Source organism: Mya arenaria, chromosome 3 (genome assembly GCF_026914265.1).
Source record: "Mya arenaria isolate MELC-2E11 chromosome 3, ASM2691426v1".
NCBI classification, from domain to species: domain Eukaryota; kingdom Metazoa; phylum Mollusca; class Bivalvia; order Myida; family Myidae; genus Mya; species Mya arenaria.
In genome coordinates this window covers 42,524,199-42,548,898 of record NC_069124.1, presented here as the reverse complement: position 1 = coordinate 42,548,898, position 24,700 = coordinate 42,524,199, and the positions used below count along the sequence as shown (strand labels likewise).

General features: G+C 33.1%; 2 protein-coding genes across 3 annotated transcripts; both read left to right on the top strand.

The window, feature by feature from the left end:
* Window positions 1-1,622: 1,622 nt before the first annotated feature.
* LOC128227974 (ubiquitin carboxyl-terminal hydrolase 46-like) lies at window positions 1,623-16,687 on the top strand. The gene is made up of 9 exons (XM_052938967.1): window positions 1,623-1,700; window positions 1,988-2,068; window positions 3,318-3,537; window positions 4,309-4,389; window positions 5,011-5,138; window positions 7,707-7,867; window positions 9,613-9,745; window positions 10,416-10,559; window positions 11,238-16,687. The coding sequence occupies exons 1-9, from the start codon at window positions 1,698-1,700 to the stop codon at window positions 11,337-11,339; spliced, it is 1,053 nt and encodes a 350-aa protein (XP_052794927.1). The 5' UTR covers window positions 1,623-1,697; the 3' UTR covers window positions 11,340-16,687.
* Window positions 16,688-17,061: 374 nt separating this feature from the next.
* LOC128228231 (GTP-binding protein 8-like) lies at window positions 17,062-23,588 on the top strand. Of its 2 annotated transcripts, none has more exons than XM_052939407.1 (7): window positions 17,062-17,314; window positions 17,723-17,880; window positions 18,737-18,835; window positions 19,565-19,695; window positions 21,051-21,150; window positions 21,502-21,617; window positions 22,859-23,588. In XM_052939407.1, the coding sequence occupies exons 1-7, from the start codon at window positions 17,128-17,130 to the stop codon at window positions 22,938-22,940; spliced, it is 873 nt and encodes a 290-aa protein (XP_052795367.1). In that variant the 5' UTR covers window positions 17,062-17,127; the 3' UTR covers window positions 22,941-23,588. The 2 variants fall into 2 exon arrangements, with proteins under 2 accessions (XP_052795367.1, XP_052795366.1); XM_052939406.1 differs by lacking the exon at window positions 21,051-21,150 and adding an exon at window positions 20,149-20,248.
* The last annotated feature ends 1,112 nt before the right edge of the window (window positions 23,589-24,700 follow it).

Here is a 24,700-nt window from a genome sequence, read left to right as displayed (position 1 = left end):
GAGAAAATGAAGGCAGTTCCATAATTCTGATGACGTCAACGATTCTTCTCTCCCGTCCAAATATTTTGTTTCTGATTTTTTATAGAACAGCTGGCAAATACTAAGGAGGTGACAATGCTTGTCCGTGTAAGTTCTATGACATCACAATGACAGTGTAAACATGACTCGTGGTTCACTGACTGAGCAAGTTCGTTGTAATTCGCTCAGCATCACTATTTTATTGTTTCTTTTAATCCTGTTTCTTTCAATTGCTTTGTAAACGTCTAACCCTTAACATGATAGAAAACACGTCTAAAGAAACTCCATCTGTCATCTGTCATCAGTCATATTGATCAAGTTATTTGAAAAGCACATCATCAGCAGATGCAACAGAGTCGACTCAAATATAAATATGACGACAGTGCTATTTCGTTGGCCAGGAATTCGGTTTATCTATGCCCATTTAGGTTACAATATATATATATACATGAAATATTGCGTTTCCTATATATTAATATTTCATATACAACATGGCCATTTCTAGAATTTCACTTATGCAAAAACCTTTATATTTCCATAAAATTCCGTGTTTGTCCTGTACTTTTAGCGAAGAAAGAACACGAGATTTAAAATTTGGTTGTTTTGACTAAATGACCGGGGTTTCATTTCACGTTCAACGCAGCACTGTGTAACCTTTACCCTCAAGTTTCATACCAACCTCTAAATTCACCCTTTGTACTTTTAACGCGTTAATGTCCACATCAAGAAATAACAGACAGACACATTCTTTCGATAAGGCAAATTTATATCGAGACTGTTTCATGGACCAAACATCATTGTACCGTCAAGTATAAAGCTGTTAAAGGTGTTAGGTGTTCTAATAGGCACTAATGCGTTTTAGCTTTCGAATAAAAAGTACACTGTATGTTGTCAAAATTTCAGATTGTCGGTAAATGTTATGTTAAGCATGCTAACTACCCACGACCTATGTTTGGCATCATCATTTAAGCATGGTAGATAATGAAAGTATAATGCACAATTCGTCCCTGTGTACAATCACATAAAAACGTGTAATGGCAGTATGTAGAACATTACAAATACCAGTTTGAATCTTAAAGATGTCACCGAATGAAAAAAATAATGTCAATATGGAGAATGACATGGGGTTGCAATTTGCAACCCATATAGAAATGATTTTCTGAATAGGAAATAAAGTGCATGGTACATTGTATGGTGTAAAAGAAACAATTAGTCAGTTTCAGGGATTCTTCTAGATCTATAGATATATTTGCACTTCTTAAAACATATTTTATCATTCTTGACGTACACTGATTTAGACAAGATCTAATATCATTGGTATACGTTTTTTTACTAATCTCGGTCAAACATAAAAGTCATATAAGATCCATATATTTGTTTACTAACTAGGTACTGTATTTCAGGACTTATTAGTAATATAATAGGGTATATATATATATAGATATAGGTTATGAAATGACTTTAGGTCGGGTACGAAATGACTATCTAAAGGTTTCGAAATGACAAAAATAGGAGGGTACGAAATATCTAGGGTACGAAATACTAGTTCCCGCAAGGGGCCCCGGAATTTAGTAATAGCCTCAAATATATTGACTGTGTCTAACCTCTTCTACACAACCAGTCTAAGATGGCTGCTAATGGATGAATAATTTGTAAAAATCGTCAATTATTGCATAAAAATGGTAAAACTTTACAAAAATGACATTTGACATGTTAAACAATATATTTGTGGATGATTTATTGTTTAAACGTTTTACTAGTTTGCTGACAACGTTTTGTTTTTATTGTAGATACTTCCTGATCATATCTGTCAAAATCGAAAATGTAAACAACTGTTCACTTTCCTGTTATTTTAAAATCATACAAGATTTCTTCAAATTTTAATGCAATTAAAGCAGAATAGTATATTAACATGTTATTGTATCATTGCTTTGCATGGTTCCCAAATGTTTGACATGTTGATTTACAGGGAAACAACCCCACCCAGCTTGAGAAAGAGATGGGCTCCGTGCAGTTGCCTGCTAACGAGCACTACTTTGGCCTTGTAAATGTAAGATGGCATCCACATGTAAAGTGTAGTTATTTCTTGTGATCAAGCATCAAATGTGGTGTGTTACTTATTGCCTAATCCTCTTGCATATTTGAGAATGCAGGTATTTTATTAAGCTAAAAGTAAAAGATGCTGTACAAATTGTTCATTTGATGTTGTTTTTGTTTGAATTCACATTTTACCATGTTATCCGTTATTGGGCTTAAAATTTGTTTGCTATTTTATGCTTTCTGATGATGAAACATATTTTAAGTTCGAGTGTGCGAAATTAGCCGTTGAAGTATTGGGAGGTCCTGTCAATCTGTGTTGCCAGTAGGTGGGGGAGGCTGGTTTTGGAACAGTGTGTCTGTGGGGTGGGGAGGATTCTTTCAACCTTTATTGCAAAGGGTCAGGGTGGTTATGTAGTTGTGGGGGTGGTGGGGAGTGTGGGAGTGAAGGTCCCATCAACAAATACTGCTTATTGTTTTAGTATGAACAGGATTTTACTAAGATCTTTTTCACATTCTTTGGTGACTAGATGGTTTATTTGAAGAATCAATGAGTATTTACAGTTTTAAATTGAAATATGATTTCCGCCAATATAAATATTTTCAAGCAGTTAAGTTTTGCCAACAAGGAAGATCACTGCATTAGATAACATCCATGTACTGCTGACAAATTTTCCAGCATTCGGATGCCTTGGCCATTTTACACTGAAAACACCGTTGTTTTCTATGGAAAATGGCTGAGAAGCTCCGAATGCTTTTACGGATGTCGGTAAACGGTGTCTAAGTAAACATTGACCTGACATTTTTTATATCAACAAGTCTGAAAATTTCATCGCCAGTCTGGCTATCATAAAATAAGTATTTTTTCTTAGCCTGTGTAATTTTTTGGTTGCCTGGGCAAGTTGGGCACTGTGTTCTAACAGTGAATTGTTTACTCATTAATTTTCAAGTTTGTTCCAATTTGTTTTGTAATATTATACACATTAATAATAAGGCATCTCTAACCAAGAACTGAAGTGCAAAGTATGGTGTATGACGGTCTGGGTTAAAGTATTTATGCAAATAAATACATCATCACATATAAAGTTTATTTTATTATTCCAATACAGCTCTACTTATGAACGATCTAGTATCACTCATTATAGTCTGATATTATAAAAGAAGTTGAAGTTTAGTTACATAATTTTCTTTTTAGAATGAATGAAGTTACTGAAATTTGTACATGTATTTGTAATGACATAACTGTGTTGTTTTAATTTCAGTTTGGGAACACATGCTACTGCAACTCAGTCCTTCAAGCTTTATACTTTTGTCGTCCATTCAGAGAAAAGGTGTTGCAATACAAACACCAGCAGAAAAATCAAAAGAAAGAGACTTTACTCATGTGCCTTGCAGATCTCTTTTATAACATTGCAACTCAGAAGAAAAAAGTTGGTACACTCGCTCCAAAAAGATTCATCACAAGATTGAGGAAAGAATGTGGTTTGTACCTTTCTACTCTACTTGTGTTATATCAAATGGATATTTTACTTCAATAGTTTTTGTTAATGATAGAAAAGGGTGTCCTAAAGGTCTAGTTTAAGGAATGTTTGGCATGATAATCCCCTGGCCCCAATTTCTCGAAACTTCTTAAGCTTAACAGGCTGAAGTAGCTTATTTTAATTAGCCAAAATACATACTTAAATTGATTTTTGATAAATGAAAAATGGTTTAATGTGCTTTTCGTAATGATAATTCCTATCCAAAGTATAAAAACTCTTAAAGAAGTTAATATTACGCAATTTATTGTAAACCAAAAATAGTGCGTTAAGCTTAATCCTGTTATAAGGGACTTAAGAAGTTTCGAGAAATCGGGGCCTGCTGTGCATCTCCTGTATATTGCAGTGGTGTCACAGTAGGGGCCGATTTCCTGTGTATTTGTTTATTGGCTCAGGGCCATTTAGGGTCCATTTCTATTATAAAACCTCCAAAACTGCACTGCAGGATACTCAGATCGCAGATCTGATAAGATGGCACCAGGCAATTAGATAAAGATCAATACACAGAGATGATTTTTTTTTTTTACATTTATTAGTTCATTTGAGATTTAGTACTGAAAGAAAACTTTCAATGTTTCATGAAGATATCAATCATTAAAGATATAATTTTGTAGTTATTATAACAGTATCAAAAACCATTATCAACAGTACAGTTAAGACTGTTATTAGTTATATTTTAAGATAATTATTATCTGAACATTACTCATTTTTACAGAGTTGTTTGACAACTACATGCAGCAAGATGCTCATGAATTTCTGAATTATCTGTTGAACAGAGTCGCAGAATTGTTACAAGGTAAGTGTCCATTGCTCAGCATTTTAACTAAGTCTATTTAATGAATCCTCATTGCTTTGTTGCAATCAGCATCCGCTTGCATGATCCCTTACTTTGGCCATGACTAAAAAAAACTCCTCAAGATATTCACATGCGACCTAGTACACTTGTGTTTACTATAGCCATTAAGTATGGCATTATATGTAGCAAAGTCTCTGGCTTAAATCATTCTGAGTTATGTCCCTATGCCAGTCAAGCATTGGCAACAGCTTGTCTCTTTGATTTTCTCCCTTTCCTTTAATATATCTAGTAATTATAAGGACATCTTCATCATGCAGGAATGCATTTGTTTTAGTGGTATAGAGGTGTCTGCCTCCCACTCAAGAGGTTGTAGGTCCAATCCCCACCAGGGGTACTTTCTCACAGTTTCTTAAAACAGACACAGTACTGGTTTCTGTCTAGAAAATGGACTGTAGAATTATTTTACAAGCTTTCATCACAATCTTTCTAAAATAAAAAAAAATAAACTAAACATTTTCATCAAGATGGCTCTGCCATTTCCTTTTGCAAATCACTAGTACATGTAAATTGTAAACTTTCAACATGATATGAATTTATTATTCTCCTATATGTTTTTTCCAGCTGAGAAGCAGGGTGGTAAGGGTAAGGGTGGAGAAAACAACTCGCAGAGCAAGCCCGAGCCGACCTGGGTGGAGGAACTCTTTCAGGGAACATTCACAAATGAGACTCGCTGCCTCAACTGTGAAGCAGTAAGTTACTATCTCTATCATTGATAATTATTAGGGATGCAAACGAATATTCGAATATTCGATCGAACGTTTGGTATTCGAATGTCAAAATAGGTATTCGAATATTCGATGTTTTTGTTGAAATAATAAATTAATACACTTTTTGCCTACAACTGTCATCTTCGTCTGTCCTGTTTTTACAACGACCCCTAATGCCATAGGTGTGAACTTGATGACACTATACACGCGTCATATCGGATATATCGCCGGGAACTATAAACAGTCCCCGTAATTTTGCATTTACTGGCTGTTAGACAAGTGACATAAAACACATTCCAATTATTTTGGGTACATTTAAATGACCATGCCAATTAAGTGTTTAAGAGATCGGCCTTTATACCAATGTTTTGTCTTCACTGCTAATCAAGCTTGGCGATATTGCTCAAATCGCCTTGATGATACGAAGGACATGTGCTAGTTACTGTTTCCATGTTTTCAATATAACGCTCTTGCGTACAAAAATTAACTGAAAGTGTATGGTTTAACGTTTAAGGATATATGTCCTGTATTGTTGTACAATACCTAAGACAAAAGCGACGTTTAGACATGGTGTCGTTTTCTATAAATATATTTCGTAAACATCAATCCCAGAACGAGGCTGCAAGTCCCACGTTGGCGCATATCGTCATTTAACCGGGACAAACGCAATTCCCTGATCTTATTTTGCATTTTTTACAAAAATGAACGCAGAGGTTTGTTTTTTTGTTAAAGATATATTGCTTTTTCTTGGGATATATTTTGTAAATGGGAAATTCAGAGGCTAATTTGTGGAACAATAAGGGTCCGTCGCGTGTACCGAATACGACCAGGAAGGGTAACAGGGCCCCCACTATTACTTTAGTGAATAATAATAGTTTACTACAATTCTTAAAGGTTCATTTTGGTGTTCGAATATTCGAATATTCGATCGAAAGAATTACCGAATATTCGAATATCACTTTTGCCATTCGTTTGCATCCCTAATAATTATGATAATCTGTATGTATTTAGTTGAATTTATTGCTGTATTTTAATTATTAGCATGTATGTTTTTCAAGAAAAGTCAAGATTTTTTTTCACCGTTCAAAAACATTAACCTCTGCCATAATTATGAAAAATTTAAGATATTCGCATGGAACTTGGTATACATGTTGCTTATTACATTGCCAGGGCTTTTTCTGCCCACTTTCTGAAAAAGACCCTAGACATTTTGGGAAAATTTGCTTCGCAAAAATGCCGAAATTGGGAACTTTTACAATCAAAAGAACAAGCTGTCTAGCTACGAATGAGGAAATTATTATGTCTTCACCATTCAGTGGAAGACATATTGTTTTTGCCCTGTCCATCAGTCAGTCCGTCAGTCTGTATGTCACACTTCGTTCCCGCTCAATAACTAGAGAACCCTTAGACCCAGGAACTATATACTTGGAATGCTGGTTGTTTATGACTTGTAGATGACCCCTAATGATTTTGTGATCAGTAGGTCAAAGGTCAAGGTTGTGGTTACATTCAGGTAAAAAACGATATGTTGGCGGTGACCTTAAGCTTAAAAATGGCTTCTGCTCAACAACTAAAGAAAGCTTGCACCCAGGAACTTCATACTTGGTATGCTAGTTGGTCATGACTAGTAGATGACCCCTTTTGATTTTGTGATCAGTCTCTCAGTCAGTCTGTACGTCCCACTTCGTTTCAGCTCAATAAATAAGGAACGCTTGCACCCAGGAACTTCATACTTGGTATGCTAGTTGGTCATGACTAGTAGATGACCCCTAGTTACTTTCAGATCATTAGGTCAAAGTTCAAGGTTGCCGAAATATCTACGGTAATAATGGCTGAAATATCAAGAAATATCAATCCTTTGGGTGTAAATACCGGTATTAAAATAAATCATGACAGATTATAAATATTTCATACTAATCTCTGAACGTGATAAAAATGATTTCTTAATTCAATTATCCCCAAAACTTTACATCCAAGTTGAAAATAAACCAGTACAGGTAAAAAGACTTCGATAAAAAAAAAGACTCAACAAGAAAAGGGAATTGGCATCTGATTGCTATACATGTATGATTTTGTTTATGCTACTTAAAAGTTATACTAGTAACATCATCCCTGCATATATTTTGCAAGTCACATCACTCCGAATAAATCAAGAAGGCACCTGCTTGTGGTGATTTTGTTACTGGTGTAAGACACAACCTTTTTTCACAAAGGAGTCCTACAGAATATTCACATAATTTTTTTAGAAGTACTGAGTCAAATCAAGGGTGGAGGAGCCATGGACAGAATGTCATTGTCAGAGAAAAAAAATTGTAGCTTTAGAATAATACTTCATAAAAAGTTTTGAAGTTTTCTGAAACAAAACTACTCATGGACCAAAAAAGCTTTCATTATTAATATCTTATTTGCCTGCACAGAGAGTCTTACAGACTCCAGACTTAAGAAATCTCTTCTGAACTCCTTGTCAAACCCGAGTTACCTATATATATACTTGCTATAATGTTCAAAACTTGAGTTATTTCAAATTTGTCTGCTCTGTTCCACCCACAGGTGAGCAGTAAGGACGAGGATTTTCTCGACCTGTCGGTTGATGTGGAGCAGAACACGTCCATCACCCACTGCCTGCGTGGCTTCTCGTGCACAGAAACTCTCTGTGCAGAACACAAGTACTACTGTGAAGTCTGCTGTAGTAAACAGGAGGCACAGAAAAGGTATGCATTTGTACAAAACCCAGCATAAAATGTGTTTTTGTTTGCTCGTCTGTTTTTGGAAGAATAAAAAAGTCAGGGTATTGTCATTGCCTTAATGTGGCGGCATCATTAATATGCAAATACTTTTACCATGGCCATAACCTAAAAACTAGGGATGGCAATGAGTACCCGAGTACTCGATTGAACGTCCAAGTACTCAAGTACCAAATCACTACTCGAGTACTGGGAAAAAATCTATAAAAATCACAAAATACACGATTTACAGACGAAGTAACGGATCTGGTTAGTTGCCAAGAGGACAATTTATGGTCCCTTTAATCCCTGCTGTGTACACAATTGACCCTAATAAATTAGTTGAGAGTTGCTAACTGTCAACAAAGGGCCCCTATTTCCAATTAGCACTGCTATCAATTAGCGAAGTTTTGATTGCAGAACTTTCACCTACACAATTCTATTGTTTATCAATTAGGGTCCTTTCACCCATTAATGGACACTAACGAGCGAACGAGCAGCGACCGTAACGAGCATTGATTTCTTAATGGGCGTATTTTAACTATTTTTGCAATGATTATCACAATTGATTGGTTGATATCTTAAATCAAGAATTATGAATATTAATGAGATAAACAACAATAATACAGTACGAAGTAATTCGTTCTTCATTTTTATGTAAGCTATTGATTTACGTTTATTGTAATTCTGATTGATGCTCATTATAAATCTCGACTATCTAGACGCTCGAATAAAATCCAGGTTTAACCTGTTAACTTTCCAGCTTTATTGTAGCTAATTTGCAGTGTATACTTATATGTAAAATCATTAAAGTGAAATGAAAAAAGACAAAATTAAAAGCATGAAACAGCATTTATTTTCCTTTTATTTAATTTTCTGTTCAAAGTAAATAATGAAAGTCTAATTTAAAGATGAAAATGACCAATAATACGACCAACGCATAATATACGCCATGAACGATACATGTATACACGATCTTGTCTTTCCCCCCAAAAAATTCATTTTTTCCGAGTAATCAAGTACCCGAGTACTCGATCGAAAGATTGTTCGAGTACTCAAGTACCAATTTTACTACTTGTTGCCATCCCTACTAAAAACATATTTAAGATATTTAAATAAAACTTGGTACATATGTTGCAAGAGAAAAACCACACAAGTGCAGCAAGAAGCATAACTCTTACTATAATAATTTTTTAAGTTTGACTGAGATAAAATGAGAACAGAAGAGCGTTTGCAATCGCTTCTTGATGCTCTTGTGAGCTCTGTTTTGATGAACTTGTACTTCGATAGACCAAAACATTCGTATATTAAAATTTACTTTGTGTGTTCATATTTTGTAAAAGACCTTGGGGCCATTTCAATAAGAAATTTAATCATTACTTCAATAATATTAAATCTGTATAAATGACACATAGATCATTTTTATTTCTCAACTATAAGTTCATTTTTGATACAGGCTTTAGTTCAATTCACTCAAATATTAAGCCAATATTAAGCAAAATAAAGAATACAAGGCACTAAGATAATTTCAATTTACGACTAAAATTGACAAAGATCTTTAATGAAACGGTCTCTAGATCTTTGACTTTGATTTTAGATAACAACTATCAATTTCTTTTGTTTTATTCCACACAGGCCAAAGTACAAAATTATATACAGTCTTACATATCAAGATACATGTATTCTCATCGAAATATCACAGTCACAATAAATTCACATTTTTTTGGTTTCAGAATGAGGATAAAGAAACTACCCCAAATTTTAGCTTTACATTTGAAACGCTTCAAATACACAGAGCAGCTGAAGAGATTTACCAAACTATCATATAGAGTTGTCTTCCCCTTAGAGCTACGCCTTTTCAACACGGTAAGAACATTCCATGATCATGTTGAATGAGACATTCATAAATATTTTCGCTCAAATTTTTCAAATGCATTGCATTTCCTTTAAGAATACAGATTAGAAATGAACTATAGATTTCTTTGTAGTAATGACTTTGTTAACATACACAAAATGATTTATTGTAGTAATCTACATTATCCAGATATACAGTGTATTTGTGTTATTTCATATTTCAAATCACAGAAGGCGTGATTAAAGTTACTTTAAAAAAGTATAAAAACGCATGCAAAACAATGGTTAACCAACCGTTTAACAATTTTTTAGAAAACGTAGCGTTAAGAATGAGTTCAACTAATCATTACACCACCGACTGTTAGGCACTTGGAAAATAAAGTGTTGTACATGATATCTTTAGTATGAAGTTGTTTTGTTTCTAACAAAAGATGTTTCATCTACCATTTGCCCATTAACTTACACCAAGTCTGGTTATACTGCCGATGAAACTATTAAAATGCAGTATTAATATGATTGTTTTGAATGCTCACTTTTCCGCCATACATGTAGCATGAACAACACCCTCATTAAAGAGCGTGCCAAGAAGCACGGTGTAAAATATTGGTTAAAAAGAAACATAGTTTATGAAAACAGAATTGCATACTGTATGGTATTTATGTTTTCTATTTCCAATTTCCAGTCAGACGATGCCTACAATCCGGACCGCATGTACGACCTGGTGGCTGTGGTTGTCCACATTGGAAGCAGTCTAAACCGAGGCCACTACATCAGCATTGTAAAGAGCGAGGACATCTGGATACTCTTTGATGATGATATAGTTGATGTAAGTTTGACACTGAATACAGCTCGAATTTTAAAGTGACGCTCTTATTCAAAACCAATACATACGCATGTTTAACAAACATAAATTTTAAGTGATAAACCTAGATACTTATTATTGTGATCTACTATCATCGAATAAGGTAGAAATATTGTGTTTACTACACATTTCTTTTAATTTAAACTCGCTTTCCTTCATAAGAACCATTGTTTTCGACATTTATTCATCCCATTTGGTATATTAAAACAATTGTATCAATTATAATAAAACTTTTTTGGGAGTAATAGTGCAACTTTAAGGGTGAAAAGTCTTAGTATTTTAATCTTACTTTTGAGTATTTAAAGGCAGTGTTTTTCTCCATAATTTTGTGAATTGGGCCGGTGCCTTCTGATTGGGAAAAAAAGGGTTAATTTTGACTTAAATCCTATTCTTCCATTGTTTTTTTTAGAGGGGGGAGGTTGGGGGGTCAATATTTTGAAGAAAAAAAGTTCAAAACAGAAATCGGGAAATTCGATTTTCACCTACAGAAAAAATGAATATGTTTACACATTGGAATAGGGCCAAATTTTGGACCCTAATTGATTTTATTTAGTATGTACATGGTTGTGTAAGTCCTCCACATCTTCAGTTAAGACTTTAATTACAAAATAAATTCTTATATTTGTATGCATGCTATTGCAGAAAATAGAAGCTAGTTCCATGGAGGACTTTTTCGGACTGTCATCAGATATTCAGAAGAACTCGGAAACGGGATACATTCTCTTCTACCAGTCACGGGAGTAGTGCAAGATGCTGTCAATCCTGCCTCGATGTTAATAATTTTGATTATGGATTATTTGGGGGTTTCGTTCTCATTTACATAGAATATTGACTGTTAAGAAATTTTGACGAATATTTTATTTCTTTAAACTGCCAATGATTATAGATATTTGAGTTGTGTACAAAAAATTGCATTTTCTTTATTTTTGCTTTGATATTCAATTTATCACCTTATACAGCAGAATTTCAGTTTCAGCATATATATATACTTTTTTTAAATTTCACAGTCTTTAGTTAAAGAATAAAACAGTTGCTGTTTAATGCAAGTTAAAAGCCTTCATTAATCGCTTTACCACATTAGGATCATGCGATTGTTCTTAATATATTCGATCAATTTCCTACAAACATCGAAAACTGCATATGCATTTCTGGAATTATTTTGATACATTTAATTCAAAACAGTATTTTATATCACAAATAAGCATAGTTTAAAGGCCTAGTTTAAGGAATGTTTGGCATGACACTGCTAATTGCACTGATGCCACAGTAGGGGCCAATTTCCTGTTTATTTGTTTATTGGCTCAGGGCCATTTAGGGTCCATTTCAATAATAAAACCTCCAAAACTGCACAGCAGGATACTCAGATCGGAGATCTGATAAGACTATAAGGCAATTAGATTAAGATCAATACACAGAGGCTGTGTACAATACACGTTTGTTTGTGTGTTTTTTGGGGGGAGCACTTATAGAAGGATTAAACTAGGCCTTCAAGTAACTAGTCGTTAACCATAAGCAATTAAGCATGATTTTACATCATAATAATTTTACAGATTGAACTTAAATACCTTATATTAAAATACATTTCTATCAACCATGAAATATATGTTCCTTAAGTAAACCATTTTTAAAAAAGTAAATGTCAGACATAAACAATTTCTAAACATTACAATTAAATTAAATTAATTTAAATTGCATTAAATTTTGTTTAACATTGTTACTAAATTTTGTTTCATATGTTAATTTGACCAAAAGTCCCAAATGGTCTTACACTATGTATTATTGTTGAAAACTGTTATGTGATATTTTGTATGGACACAATCTTGTTGTTTTTCTTTGTTACTAAGTCATTGATATTTAAAGGGACTGGCTCATGTTTTGGAACCAATAATTAGTTTACCTGGTAATGCATCTGAAAACAATTATTTTATCATTATTTTACTTAATGATATCGAAATTGCAGAAAAAATTAGACGTTAATTTTTTTTATTTGGTTTTAGTTAAAATGAGAGAACCGTTGCCTTACCTACAAGGCCACAATGCCAATTACAATAGAGTTAGAATTTTTTACCTTTTAACAATACATTGATCACATTACATGATAATGTCAAACAACCAATCGCGTAACAACAGATCTCTAAGCCGTTAGTAACACTATTGAAAATTCTTGTCTTCAAAGACATTATTTGAGCAAATATCGACATTTGTTGAAAGCTTCCATCTGTCAGTATTTTAGTTTTAAAACTCCTAATGATAATAAAAAAGAGTGCATTTTACAAACCATGAGCGTGTCCCTTTAATGATAGTGTATAGATATTTTTTAGGATTTTCATAACACACTGGAACATGCCACTAATCATTGTTTTAAATGAGCGCTAAAGCTTTATCAATTGTATGTGTTACTGTATATAACATTTAACATGTGCTTTCAACTTTATGTATTGGTTAAAGATTGTAAGTATGTGCCACACAAATAAATGGTCTGAAGTACATATATATGTTAAAACATTCTTTAACCAATAACATCATGTTAAAGTTTTAGTGGTCAACATTATATTATGTAAACTACTCACAAACTGGGCCAGCCACAGTTTATATCAATCGCTTCACATGATTAAAATCAATAACAGCTGAATGCAGATTCGGTGGAAACATGAGAAATACTGCCTTCTCATTGGACAAAATATAATGATGACCACCAATAAAGGGTAATAGACCTTCTGCTGTTATATCATATTTTTAACTGTTAAAATATTCTCTCTTTTATTTGATATTCATGTTTTGTGACTAATAATGAGCTAAATGGACTTATTTACATATTGAACAATTTTCATCATTGGTTGTTTGAACACTTTGTTCCGTAAGGTTAAATTAACATATTTACCAGTGAATCCTTTTGTCTGAATTTTCATTTAATTCTAATATGCACCCATTCCTGTGAATCATGAAAAAAATAGTGGAAATTATTAATTAAAATCACTGTTTCACATTAAAATATTAGGATAAAGAAATCTAAAATTGTTTCATAAATATAATTATGCTTACTAGGTCTTTTAGTTTGGTTTTCATGAATTTTTTGGAACATTTTGCAATAAAAAAACCCATACATTAGAATGTGATTTAGGCTTAAGCCTAAAATATGATTTATTATGGTTTGCTCATTTGAATTTATGTTTGGTAGATTTTTGTATATGTAAACCATTAATATTTCATAAGGTGAACAAAATCAGTGAAGAATATCGACTAGCATAATGCATTTAAGGTCATATGATACGTTTCGTATTTATACTTACAATGTGTCATCAAGAATATTTCCCTATTGTAGTCAACAGAGAGGTTGCAAAAGTCTGTGTACACGTAGCTACATATATGTCTCAAAATTCCAGTTGAGTTGAAAAGATACATGTAAAATTTCCCAAGTAGTCCAAATGTACACATACCTTGATTATGTACTACACAATAAGTAGTCCAAATGGGCACATACCTTGATTATGTACTACACGATAAGTAGTCCAAATGGGCACATACCTTGATTATGTACTACACGATAAGTAGTCCAAATGGGCACATACCTTGATTATGTGCTACACAATAAGTAGTCCAAATGGGCACATACCTTGATTATGTACTACACAATAAGTAGTCCAAATGGGCACATACCTTGATTATGTACTACACAATAAGTAGTCCAAATGGGCACATACCTTGATTATGTACTACACGATAAGTAGTCCAAATGTACACATACCTTGATTATGTGCTACACAATAAGTAGTCCAAATGGGCACATACCTTGATTATGTACTACACGATAAGTAGTCCAAATGGGCACATACCTTGATTATGTGCTACACAATAAGTAGTCCAAATGGGCACATACCTTGATTATGTGCTACACAATAAGTAGTCCAAATGGGCACATACCTTGATTATGTACTACACAATAAGTAGTCCAAATGGGCACATACCTTGATTATGTACTACACGATAAGTAGTCCAAATGTACACATACCTTTATTATGTACTACACGATAAGTAGTCCAAATGTACACATACCTTGATTATGTGCTACACAATAAGTAGTCCTAATGTACACACACCTTGATTATGTAGTACACAATAAATAGTCCAAATGTACACTGGATGACATAGGATGCAATAAGTAGTCCAAAAGTACACATACCTAGATGAGTTAGTACATGATAAGTAGTCCAAATGTTCACATACCTTGATGGCATAGTACCAAATATGTAGTCCAGATGTACCCACACTTGTACAAGTAGTGTTTTGCAACCTCTCTAAAATAAGGCAATAGAAACTATTGTATTGTTCCTTTGTACATAAAAATCAGCCAAATCAAACAGATTAGTTTTGAAGTCACAAGATTGAGATGGATTTTGTGCAATATTATTAATTGATATGCTTTGTCCATGTTGCATGTGAAACTGTAAATAAATGTCTGCTAAGTAGCAGCATAATTATTATGGCACACATTTCAATAATTTGCATTCCATGCGATTCCAAGTGCTTTTACTTTTCACTTTTGTCCATAATCCATTTATTATTCATCTACTGCTTTCTGATATATTTTCATAGCATTAATCAAGGTTAGTACATCACAATTATTGCTTTTATTATTTATCCTGTTTAGACTTACTCAACATGTTTTACTACTGAAGATGTTCAGTTGTATTTTATGTGCATATATATATTCAGAGACTTTGATGGATTAAAAAAAATTCTACATTGATTTGAATTTTAACATTTAGTTTTCTACTTTTGTTAGTATACAAAAACATATTAAGGCCATGCCAAATTGAGTCTATGCTTCTATGTCATCTGGCTTGAAGCTTTTGTTATTCAAGACTAAAAGTCATAAAAAAAAAATTAACAATCAAAATATTGCTAAATAAAATAGTAATTACATTTCAATGTTTTAATATAATGAAACAGGTATTTTAATTTACCAGTGGAAAAAACAACAACAATTGTTTTTTATGAAAGTTGTCTAAAATAGCAAGTCATTCAGTGATAACATTGATGATTACTCCAATTATTTGACACATAAAAACTGTGATACAGAGGGGTACCTCCTATTCCTATTACTTACGTCCTCTTGGTACTGCTGTATTTGCGCATGGACTGTTTCACTTTTCCGCTGGTATATAATATAAACCGTTAATAGAATAACCTTTCGTAAATTATGAGCTAGCAAGGGTTTAGTGTTTTACAATGCTGGATGGCTCTTTCAAGGTACTGTTGTAATATCTTAAAGACTTTGAATTAAGTATGAAATTTTTGGGGGCTTTTTGTGTTCTTTTTCCTGTCTGGCAGGTAGGTTTTGAAATTGGCTCTGGATGATAAACATATGGCTCTCTTTGGTATGGCCTAAAAAAGGATAGAACAATTACTTTTGTTTGCATATATATTAATAACACTTCTGCATATCACTCTGGCATTATGGATTGTAGATCTGTACTTGCTGTAATGTTTTAGTAAAAGGTACAAATAAATACTTAAACAACATGCCTGTATACTTAAAGGGACTCGTTCACACATTTTTGGCAGGAAACTATTTTTTATTGAACATTGGTGAAATGAGTTATCTTACTTGCTATTATATATATATACACTTACCAAGATCTGGCAGTTACTCATCTGAACAGAATTTTATAAAACCAAACTTAAAATAATTTTATTATTTTCAATAGGGTCACAAAAGCTTTTTGGCAAAAAATCATTTTCTGTTAGATTTTTATGGAATAGTATTACCAAAAATTATAATTATCTATTATAAGCTTTTGATTTTATTCAATGTCAGACCCCATAAAACGTGAATGAATCCCTTTAATGTGTAGTACTTATATAAATATTAACACAGTTCTGTTTATTTTGAAAATGAAATCGACTTGTATATTCATTTGTATGGCTATTACTGCACTATGAAAATAACTTATTGATATGAAATAAATTGAATTATATAAAAAAAATGTATCGAGTTTGTTAAAATATGGATGGCCTGCCAGATATCATGTACATGAAGGTGGTTGATTTTGACTCTGAAAATAACTTGTTGATATGAAATAAATTGAAGAATATAATATGGAAAAAGGGTATTTACTTTGTTTTAATATGGATGGCCTCTCATATGGTGGTTGACTTTGACTCTGAAATGGTTTATGGAATATGTTTATTTTTGCTGTGGTTCCCTTCTTCCCCCTTGGCTATATAATATAAAAAATGCTATAAGAAAGATACAAATAGCCTGAAAATTGAAAGCATTAAAAAAAACATGTATGTTATAAACATATCATTTAGAAACATTTTTGGTAATTAGTTTAGGAAAAGCTGAAAAAATGAATTTAATTACAACAAATAATCTGAATATTTGAAAGGTTTTTTGAACGGTCAATTCTAGTTAACTGTAACCTAATTCGCTAAAAGTTACTTCCCTTAGTTTTAATTTTGCCACTCACTGTAACACATTTGATGTGATAAATTGACCATTTTCTAAGCATTAAGCGTGATCAACAGGATGGTTTTATGTGCAAGATGTTTAAGGACAATACTTGTCACCAACAGACCTATTTTTCAATCGTTTCCAAACTATGTTGACATAACAGCCCTAGAAAAATGTTTGATTAATGTTGTCCGACAAAAAAGTGTTTATTCTGGAACAAACCCGGTTTTAAACCCGATAGAATCCTTGCAAAAATTTGTTTGTGAGTTGTAAATACTTTTCTACTTGTAATCATATAATTTTCTGGTTGGGGCAGGTTTTCCCTGGGCACTCCACTCCATTTTACTATACACCAATTTGTTTTAAGTAAAATCTAACCAAAGCTCATGGTTTTGAACAAATTATTCATAAAAATGCTGCAATTAGTAACTTTAATTAGAGTGCTTGTTCAAGTTTATCATTTTTTTCCTTACATAAAGTGATAAAATTGACCCGCTTTCAACTCGGATCAGATTTTAGTAATTCATTTGGTGAAGTAGTTTTGTTTTAATTTATTTAATTCATGAAAATACATTCAGTAACACATTGATGATATTGTAATGATTGGGGAGAAAGCTTAGATGTAATATTAAGACATCTTTATTAAAGTAGCTTTGACTTTATTTTACAGCTGTACCAATTCTACCACCAGAGATGATCTCATTTAGCCCTAGTGCTGAACAAATTTCCAAGGGACAGCAATTGTTTGTCCCATCACCCTCACACAAAATACAGTTCCTGAAATCAGCACGGTTAAAAGAGCATTTACCTGATCATGAACTTCCCGAGGTATAATATAATAAATGTTCAGGGTACATTTAATTGAAGTTAAGGCTTCAATTATTAGTTGCACTGACTTTAATGTATTCAAAGATAACATGTAATCCAATGACATGATTGGTCGGGTTTTTGCCTTTGTGGGGAGATGATGAGTGTTGTTATATTTTTTTTTATGAAATAACGGAGCTCCAGTGGTCGAAAATACCACAAGCCACAAGCCCTGGACTGGTTACATGTTCTTGGCTTGCTCAAATTCTGGGTTTTATACAGCAGGGCTTTTCAAAAAATGAAAAGCCAAGCAGTAGTATATGAACTCGGGGGCTTGTTTATCCGATACTAATTTGATGATTAAGTTCATATTTCTGGAAATGAACATGAGTGCTGTAAGACATAAACTGACAAAATTTAAAGAATGTGATAAGGATTGTTAATTAAATAAACATCATTCATTCCTCTATCCAAATCTTTCTTGCTGAAATATTTGCCTAAGTTTTTCTTTTGACAAATAATAGAAATTTCCACATTTAAGAAAAAATGTTATATAGAATTTGGCCTTTGGAATGGTCCCAATTTCTTCCCCAAATTGGTAAACAAAAATCTGTCGAGACATGTCTGGACAAAATCCCCCGGGATTCTGGACAAAATCCCCCAGGATACTGGACAAAATTCCCCGGGATACTGGACAAAATCCCCCGGGATTCTGGACAAAATCCCCTGGGATACTGAACAAAATCCCCTGGGGAACCTTTCAAATATATGGCATGTATGAATCACTGCCTATTTAAATTATTTTCATATTTCATATAGACAATTCCTCCTATCTTCTACCAAAGCCCAAAGCAACTACTGATCCTTTACATTTAAGGTGGCATTCATTGGCAGAAGCAATGTTGGCAAGTCTACTCTTATAGCAGCGCTGCTCAAGGAGGCACCAGACGCTTACGTGAAGTCTTCTAGCAACCCAGTAGGTCAAACTTTCGTACAGTCCTGAGTCCTTTCTGAATTTGTACACATGTCATGGGTATAACAAGGTCCATATTCAATTTCGTTCTTATCCTTGGCCTTGGACAGGCCTTGGTGATTCCATTCAGTCTATTGGCCAGTTCAATCAAAACACTTTGATTCTAATTAAGTGAAATCTAAGTTGTTTATTGAGTACATCCCCTGGACTCCTTTATTATTCATGAACTTTAATTAGTAATATTACAAAACCTTCCCACTGATTTCTTGACACAGATACAGCTCAGATACAGTTTCAATTTTATAAAAAAAAGAAAGATCAGAAGTTCGTAACTACATTTAATAATGATAACTCACAAGCCTGTAGCAGATTTACATAAGACCCATACAGACTCAAAATATAAGTAAAACAATTCCTAGTATTCAAAAAAATGTTAAAGTCACATGTTTTAGGCTGAAAGACAATACAATGTTATATACGGTAGATTAGTTCATCTAGGCCAAACCCTAATTGAATCTGTATAAGACCTAAAAAGAAAATACTTTGGTTCGGGTTACCCGACCCTACATACTAAATAGGCTCAGACCCTATACCGTTTTTGAAGTCAGTTGGTAAAAAAAAAAAAAAAAAAAAAAAAAAAATTAAGTTTGATATTATAAATAAAAATACCTACCTACCCTACCCGTTTTTGAAAAGGATGTAATTCTCACTGCATGTTTAATTTTCTTTCAGGGCCACACAAAACTTTTGAACTTTTTTCAAGTTGGAAAGCGCTTGTGTCTTGTAGATATGCCTGGATATGGTTTTAACATGCCAAAAGACTATGTTGAAGTGGTGGAAACTTATCTGCAAAGCAGAGAGAAGTAAGATTAATGGATCATAAAATTTAAATTGAATTTATCAAATATAAATCATTTTTAGAAAAATTAGATATACATTCACTAGCATTAAAGAGAGTTCTTATAATCTGAACATAAATAGTATAAATTGAAGAAAAAAAGGTTAGATCTATAGCAGGATTCGAAACCAGGACGTCTGGGTTGCTTGATAAAGACCAAAATCTTTGGGCCACTGAGGAATCCATATGTTTATCTGTTGAAACAAGTCATGATTATATAATCTGAATTTATAACATTGCAGTGAAAGTTGTCAATATTTAAATTCATGTTTTACCAAATGAATGGTTTTACCGTAAGGGTTAGTGTATCGAGAATTAGGAAATCATTCATACTGTAACTTGCAATATATGAAATGATTAAGATTGTATAAACAGAACCAATGCGTTCTTTGTCGAATATGGATGATTTGACCTTCAGTGTAAGCCGCGTGTTGTTTCTTGTTGATGGCTGTGTCGGAGTAACCCCACATGACATAACGGGACTTAATATGCTCGAGGAAATGGATGTACCTTATATCGTGAGTCAGTTGTGGGTTGTGATTTGCAATCACATAAACATGTATGTAAAAGCCATTTAAAGATGCTTGCCTGTACATGTGTATTATCTTTGGATTTAAATGATATTAAAGAGGATAATTCTTTGTTTCAGTGTAAGATTGTAATATATATATTTCAAGGAGTGGGCATCAAAATTAATATCACATGAATGGCGTAGCCACATGTGAAATATTCACTGTTTTTGTTGACAAGGTGAAATGTATTGCCATCTTACATTGAAACAAACATTTTCTTAAAAGTCATTAAATAACATTTTTTAGAAAAACGTGCCAATTTGTTTGCCCATGTTTGTCATTTCAGAAATAACTTTGAAATTGGGTCTCAGCCCTGTGCATGCTGACGTTTGACATGAGTTAACCAAGAGCGAGATTAAATTTCAAAACAGTGAAAAATATCTAATTGATATATTTTCACTGTTTGAAACAGTAAAAAATTAATTTTATTTCTTTGATAAATCTCTATAAACCACCAGAAAGCATATAGTAGAAAGATCTTTGTGCTGTTAATTTCCTAAAGGCATCATCATTTGAAAGTACCTTGACACAAATATAAAGGACTTTGGAAACCATTTCAAAAGGACTCTAAGCCACTTCACCCTGCTCTAGAAATAAATCCCTCATAGACAAACAGAACCTCTGAAACAACCTATACACATACCAAATATATGTATAAAACTTTACATGGCTTTTACATCCAGTGCCTATAAATATAATAAGTTCTTCAACGTACATGTTTCAATCAATTGTCTTGTTTTTCTGACAGTTTGAAGATGACTTTTATCCTGATTGATGGCAAAGTTGGAGTTAATTCAAACGATGAGAATGCCCTGATTAGATTATCAGAGATGCCAATAAATTCATGTGTACGTTTTAATTTGACTTTGGGTTTTACAAAAGTTGTTAATAAGTATCATATCTAGTAAAAAAAATCTTTGAATTCAGTAATTTTTAGTGGTGTTTGAATCATGCATCGTTACTGTTTTCTTTTTTTTCTTTTTTTCTTTTTTTAGAGTGTCTGTGTTTTAAAGAAAAAGTCATGATATTGTCATAGCCTTTTTGTGATCAATGTCATCACTCCGTCAGCTTCGGATGTTATTTTGCCTCTATCCTTTCTCTATCGGTTGTCTTTCCATAAACAAGCAGAAAAAACTATGTGTTCCATTGATTTTCTACCTATGCATTGTCTACAATCTATTTATTGTTTTTGTATACAGATAGTGCTCATGAAGATTGACAAAGTAAAGCCAGCCTTGTTGTTGAAGAACGTCATGTCAGTCAGGAAATACATGAGGAGCTTGAGACAGTGTCTGCCGCAACCTTTCCTCGTCAGGTAGATTTAATACATTTTGGATGCTGAAAACAATTATAAAATAAGTTTCATATATTTGTAGACTAAATGATTCCATGTTCCTATTGGTAATGCTTTTTTGGTTGTGAATGGATTTTTTCCAGCGGGTCTAAATTTTTCAAACAAGTTCAAGTACCTTATAACGGGATTAAGCTAAGCTCACTATTTTTTTTCTGGTATAACTTGTGTAATGTTCTTATTTTGAAGAGTTTAAAAGCTTTTAGAGGAATTTACTCTTTTGAAATTCAAGATAAAATAAGATGCTTTAGTTTTTTATGCTTCAACTTTTTCGAGAAACTGGGCCCAATAATCATATTTAGAGAATATTTGTTGAATTGCACAATCTAAATTGATTTATCTGAGTCATCATAGGAAGCATTTTTTTTCTGGAGTGGCAAGTCATGAGTGAAAATATAAGTTTTCTGTGACCATGAGTGAAATAAATTTTGATCTTATACCAAAATTAACATTTTTTTAGTGTCTTTTTTGCTAGAAATTATGAAAAAATTCAATCTAATTGAAAAATTATTTGATAACAAAGATTTTCAAGGCATTTTGAATGCTATGTTACTTTACAAATCGGAAACAAAAATCGTTAAAAGCAGTGAAAGTAACAGAAGTGAAATAATAGCAGTGAAAATATCAGAGAGTGAATAGCAGTGAAAATATCAGAGAGTGAAAATAACAGCAGATAAAATAACATGCTTTTTCACCAAAAAACAATAAAGAAATGTTCATGTTCATTGCATGGTGTTTTGTTATAGTTCTTGCCATGTAGTTTCATTTCTCTTTGTTTGATTGCTTGCTCTGTAGATGAAACTAAACCAGTAGCTTTTGGAAAACAACACAAAAGCAAGTATTGGTTTCTCAAACCATTCTCAATGGGCCCATTGTTCAGAACTTTGTTAAAGTTAACAACATTGTTAAGGTCATCGTTGTTAACTTATCAAATCATAGAGGTTTAATGGATCCATGTGTGATCTACAGTATTTCTAACAAGATTAAAGTCAGCTGTTTAATTCTCATTCATCAGTGTTTCGATCATGATAAATCTAAAGCATAGCATTATCACTCTGGTGTACAAGAATGTTTCAGCTGTACTGTTTATAATTTTTAAATTATTTAAATATGTGAGCACATTAACCAATATTTCATGTTTAAAAGTTGGAAACAATGTGGTTAATCATGAACAAATGTCCCAATGTCTGCAATACTTTTTTCAGTGCCATGACAGGAGATGGTGTTGCTCTACTACAAGCTTTCATAGCCCATGCCACTGGAAACCTTGACGCCTCATCTTCTTGATGCATAGAGACGAATCAACTTCTTGAAATTATTGTGTTTTTGAACAAGGCTTTACCAAGAAAATAAAGACAGTTTGGGACATAACACAGTATCCCCTTTTTGATTGTGATAGTGTTTTGTACATTCTGTTTTTAAGTAGAGAGAAATATGGATTTTGTTATATACTACTGTTATAGTGTTGAGGAATGTGTCAAAGAATTGCTTTATTAAATTAAGCATATCAAATTCATTGGTCCTAATTTGTTTTGTGCTAGGGAAAGGCTCTTGAATCTGACCAGTTTATGAATCTATGCACAAGGCTCTTGTGGGAAAATGAAAATTTAGTTAGCTTTTTGTGAGTGAATAAATTGTTGAAGTGAGAATGTGTTTTTAGGTAAATGAGCGACTTCATTGGTTAATTATGTATGAAAGTTCGGAGCAAATTTTTCTTACTTTTGCTTAAAATAGAGAATTGAAATATTTGTTTTGTCGACTATTAAAACTTCAGCAAGGGATATCAATTCTCAAATATGATTTCGAGTTGTAACACTCACTGGTAGCCACATTTTTTCCCCATTTGTGTATTTTTTTATTTCATTTATCAAATCTATGTGTCATGCTGGCCCTAAAAAGTCAGAAGACCAATTATAATAAAACCTGTAAACATTTTGTCTCATCTTCATCAAACATTGTCAGAATATATAACTTAAGGTCTGTTGTTACAAATGTCAGGTCAAAGAATTGAAATTATTCCCCCCCCCCTAGTTCCTACCTGGGATTAGGATTACCCAGTTCCTTACAAATCTTTATCAAAATACATGACAATTAAAAATTTAGTACGAGTCATATCGGCCAATAACTTAGGTGCTTAGCGAAATTTTTGGCTCTAAATTTGACATTTCCTAACGGATTTTCTTTGGAAGTTTTGGTCGCATTATTTTAAATCTAGGTCACTAGGTCAAATGTTAGAAAACGTACCAAAACAGTCCACATTTCCATCAGATCTTTTTAAAATATGAAACAAATGAAACATTTGGATCTAGTAGAATATTACTTAGGTAGCATATGGGTCAAATCCGCCAAATACCAAGCCAATAAATTACAGAAACCACATTTTCCATCTTAATTCCATAATTCTAAGACAGAATCATAACAAGGCCACGTGTGAATATGGATCACAAGAAACTACATATAACATGCGCACGCCTTATTATATTACGTCTGCAACGCAGATTCAAGAACAGACCTATTTCAACTGTGGCCTACCCAACGTAGCACTGGGTTTACTCAACGGTAACGGACGTCGAGTAGTCGTTATTTTATCGTGTATTATTGAGACTTGTACTCTCGTCGTAGAAAAATCGGGGTCATTTTCGCAACAGCTTAATAGCTGTACACATATCGCTGTAATTATACCCCAGATATATATAATTATATAAACCGATGGCCATATTAGATTTGCGTCTGTCCCGTCACGTTCTGTCACATGTCTCATGTATACCCAGAAGTATTGCACCAACACACATGGCACTTCATAGCAATGGTGGTCAGCATGGGGAATGGTACACATGCAATTTATTTGACATACCTCTTTGTGTTTTAAGAGTGATGGTACTCAGTTTATAAAAACATCAATGATATAAAATGTGTCGCGTGTAGCTCCAAAAGTATTGCACCAACACACATGAATCTTCATAGCGATGTTGACCAGCATAGGAAATTGTGCACTTGCAATGTGTGTGATATTCCCTTCGTCTGACAAAAAATAGTAAAAAAATGTT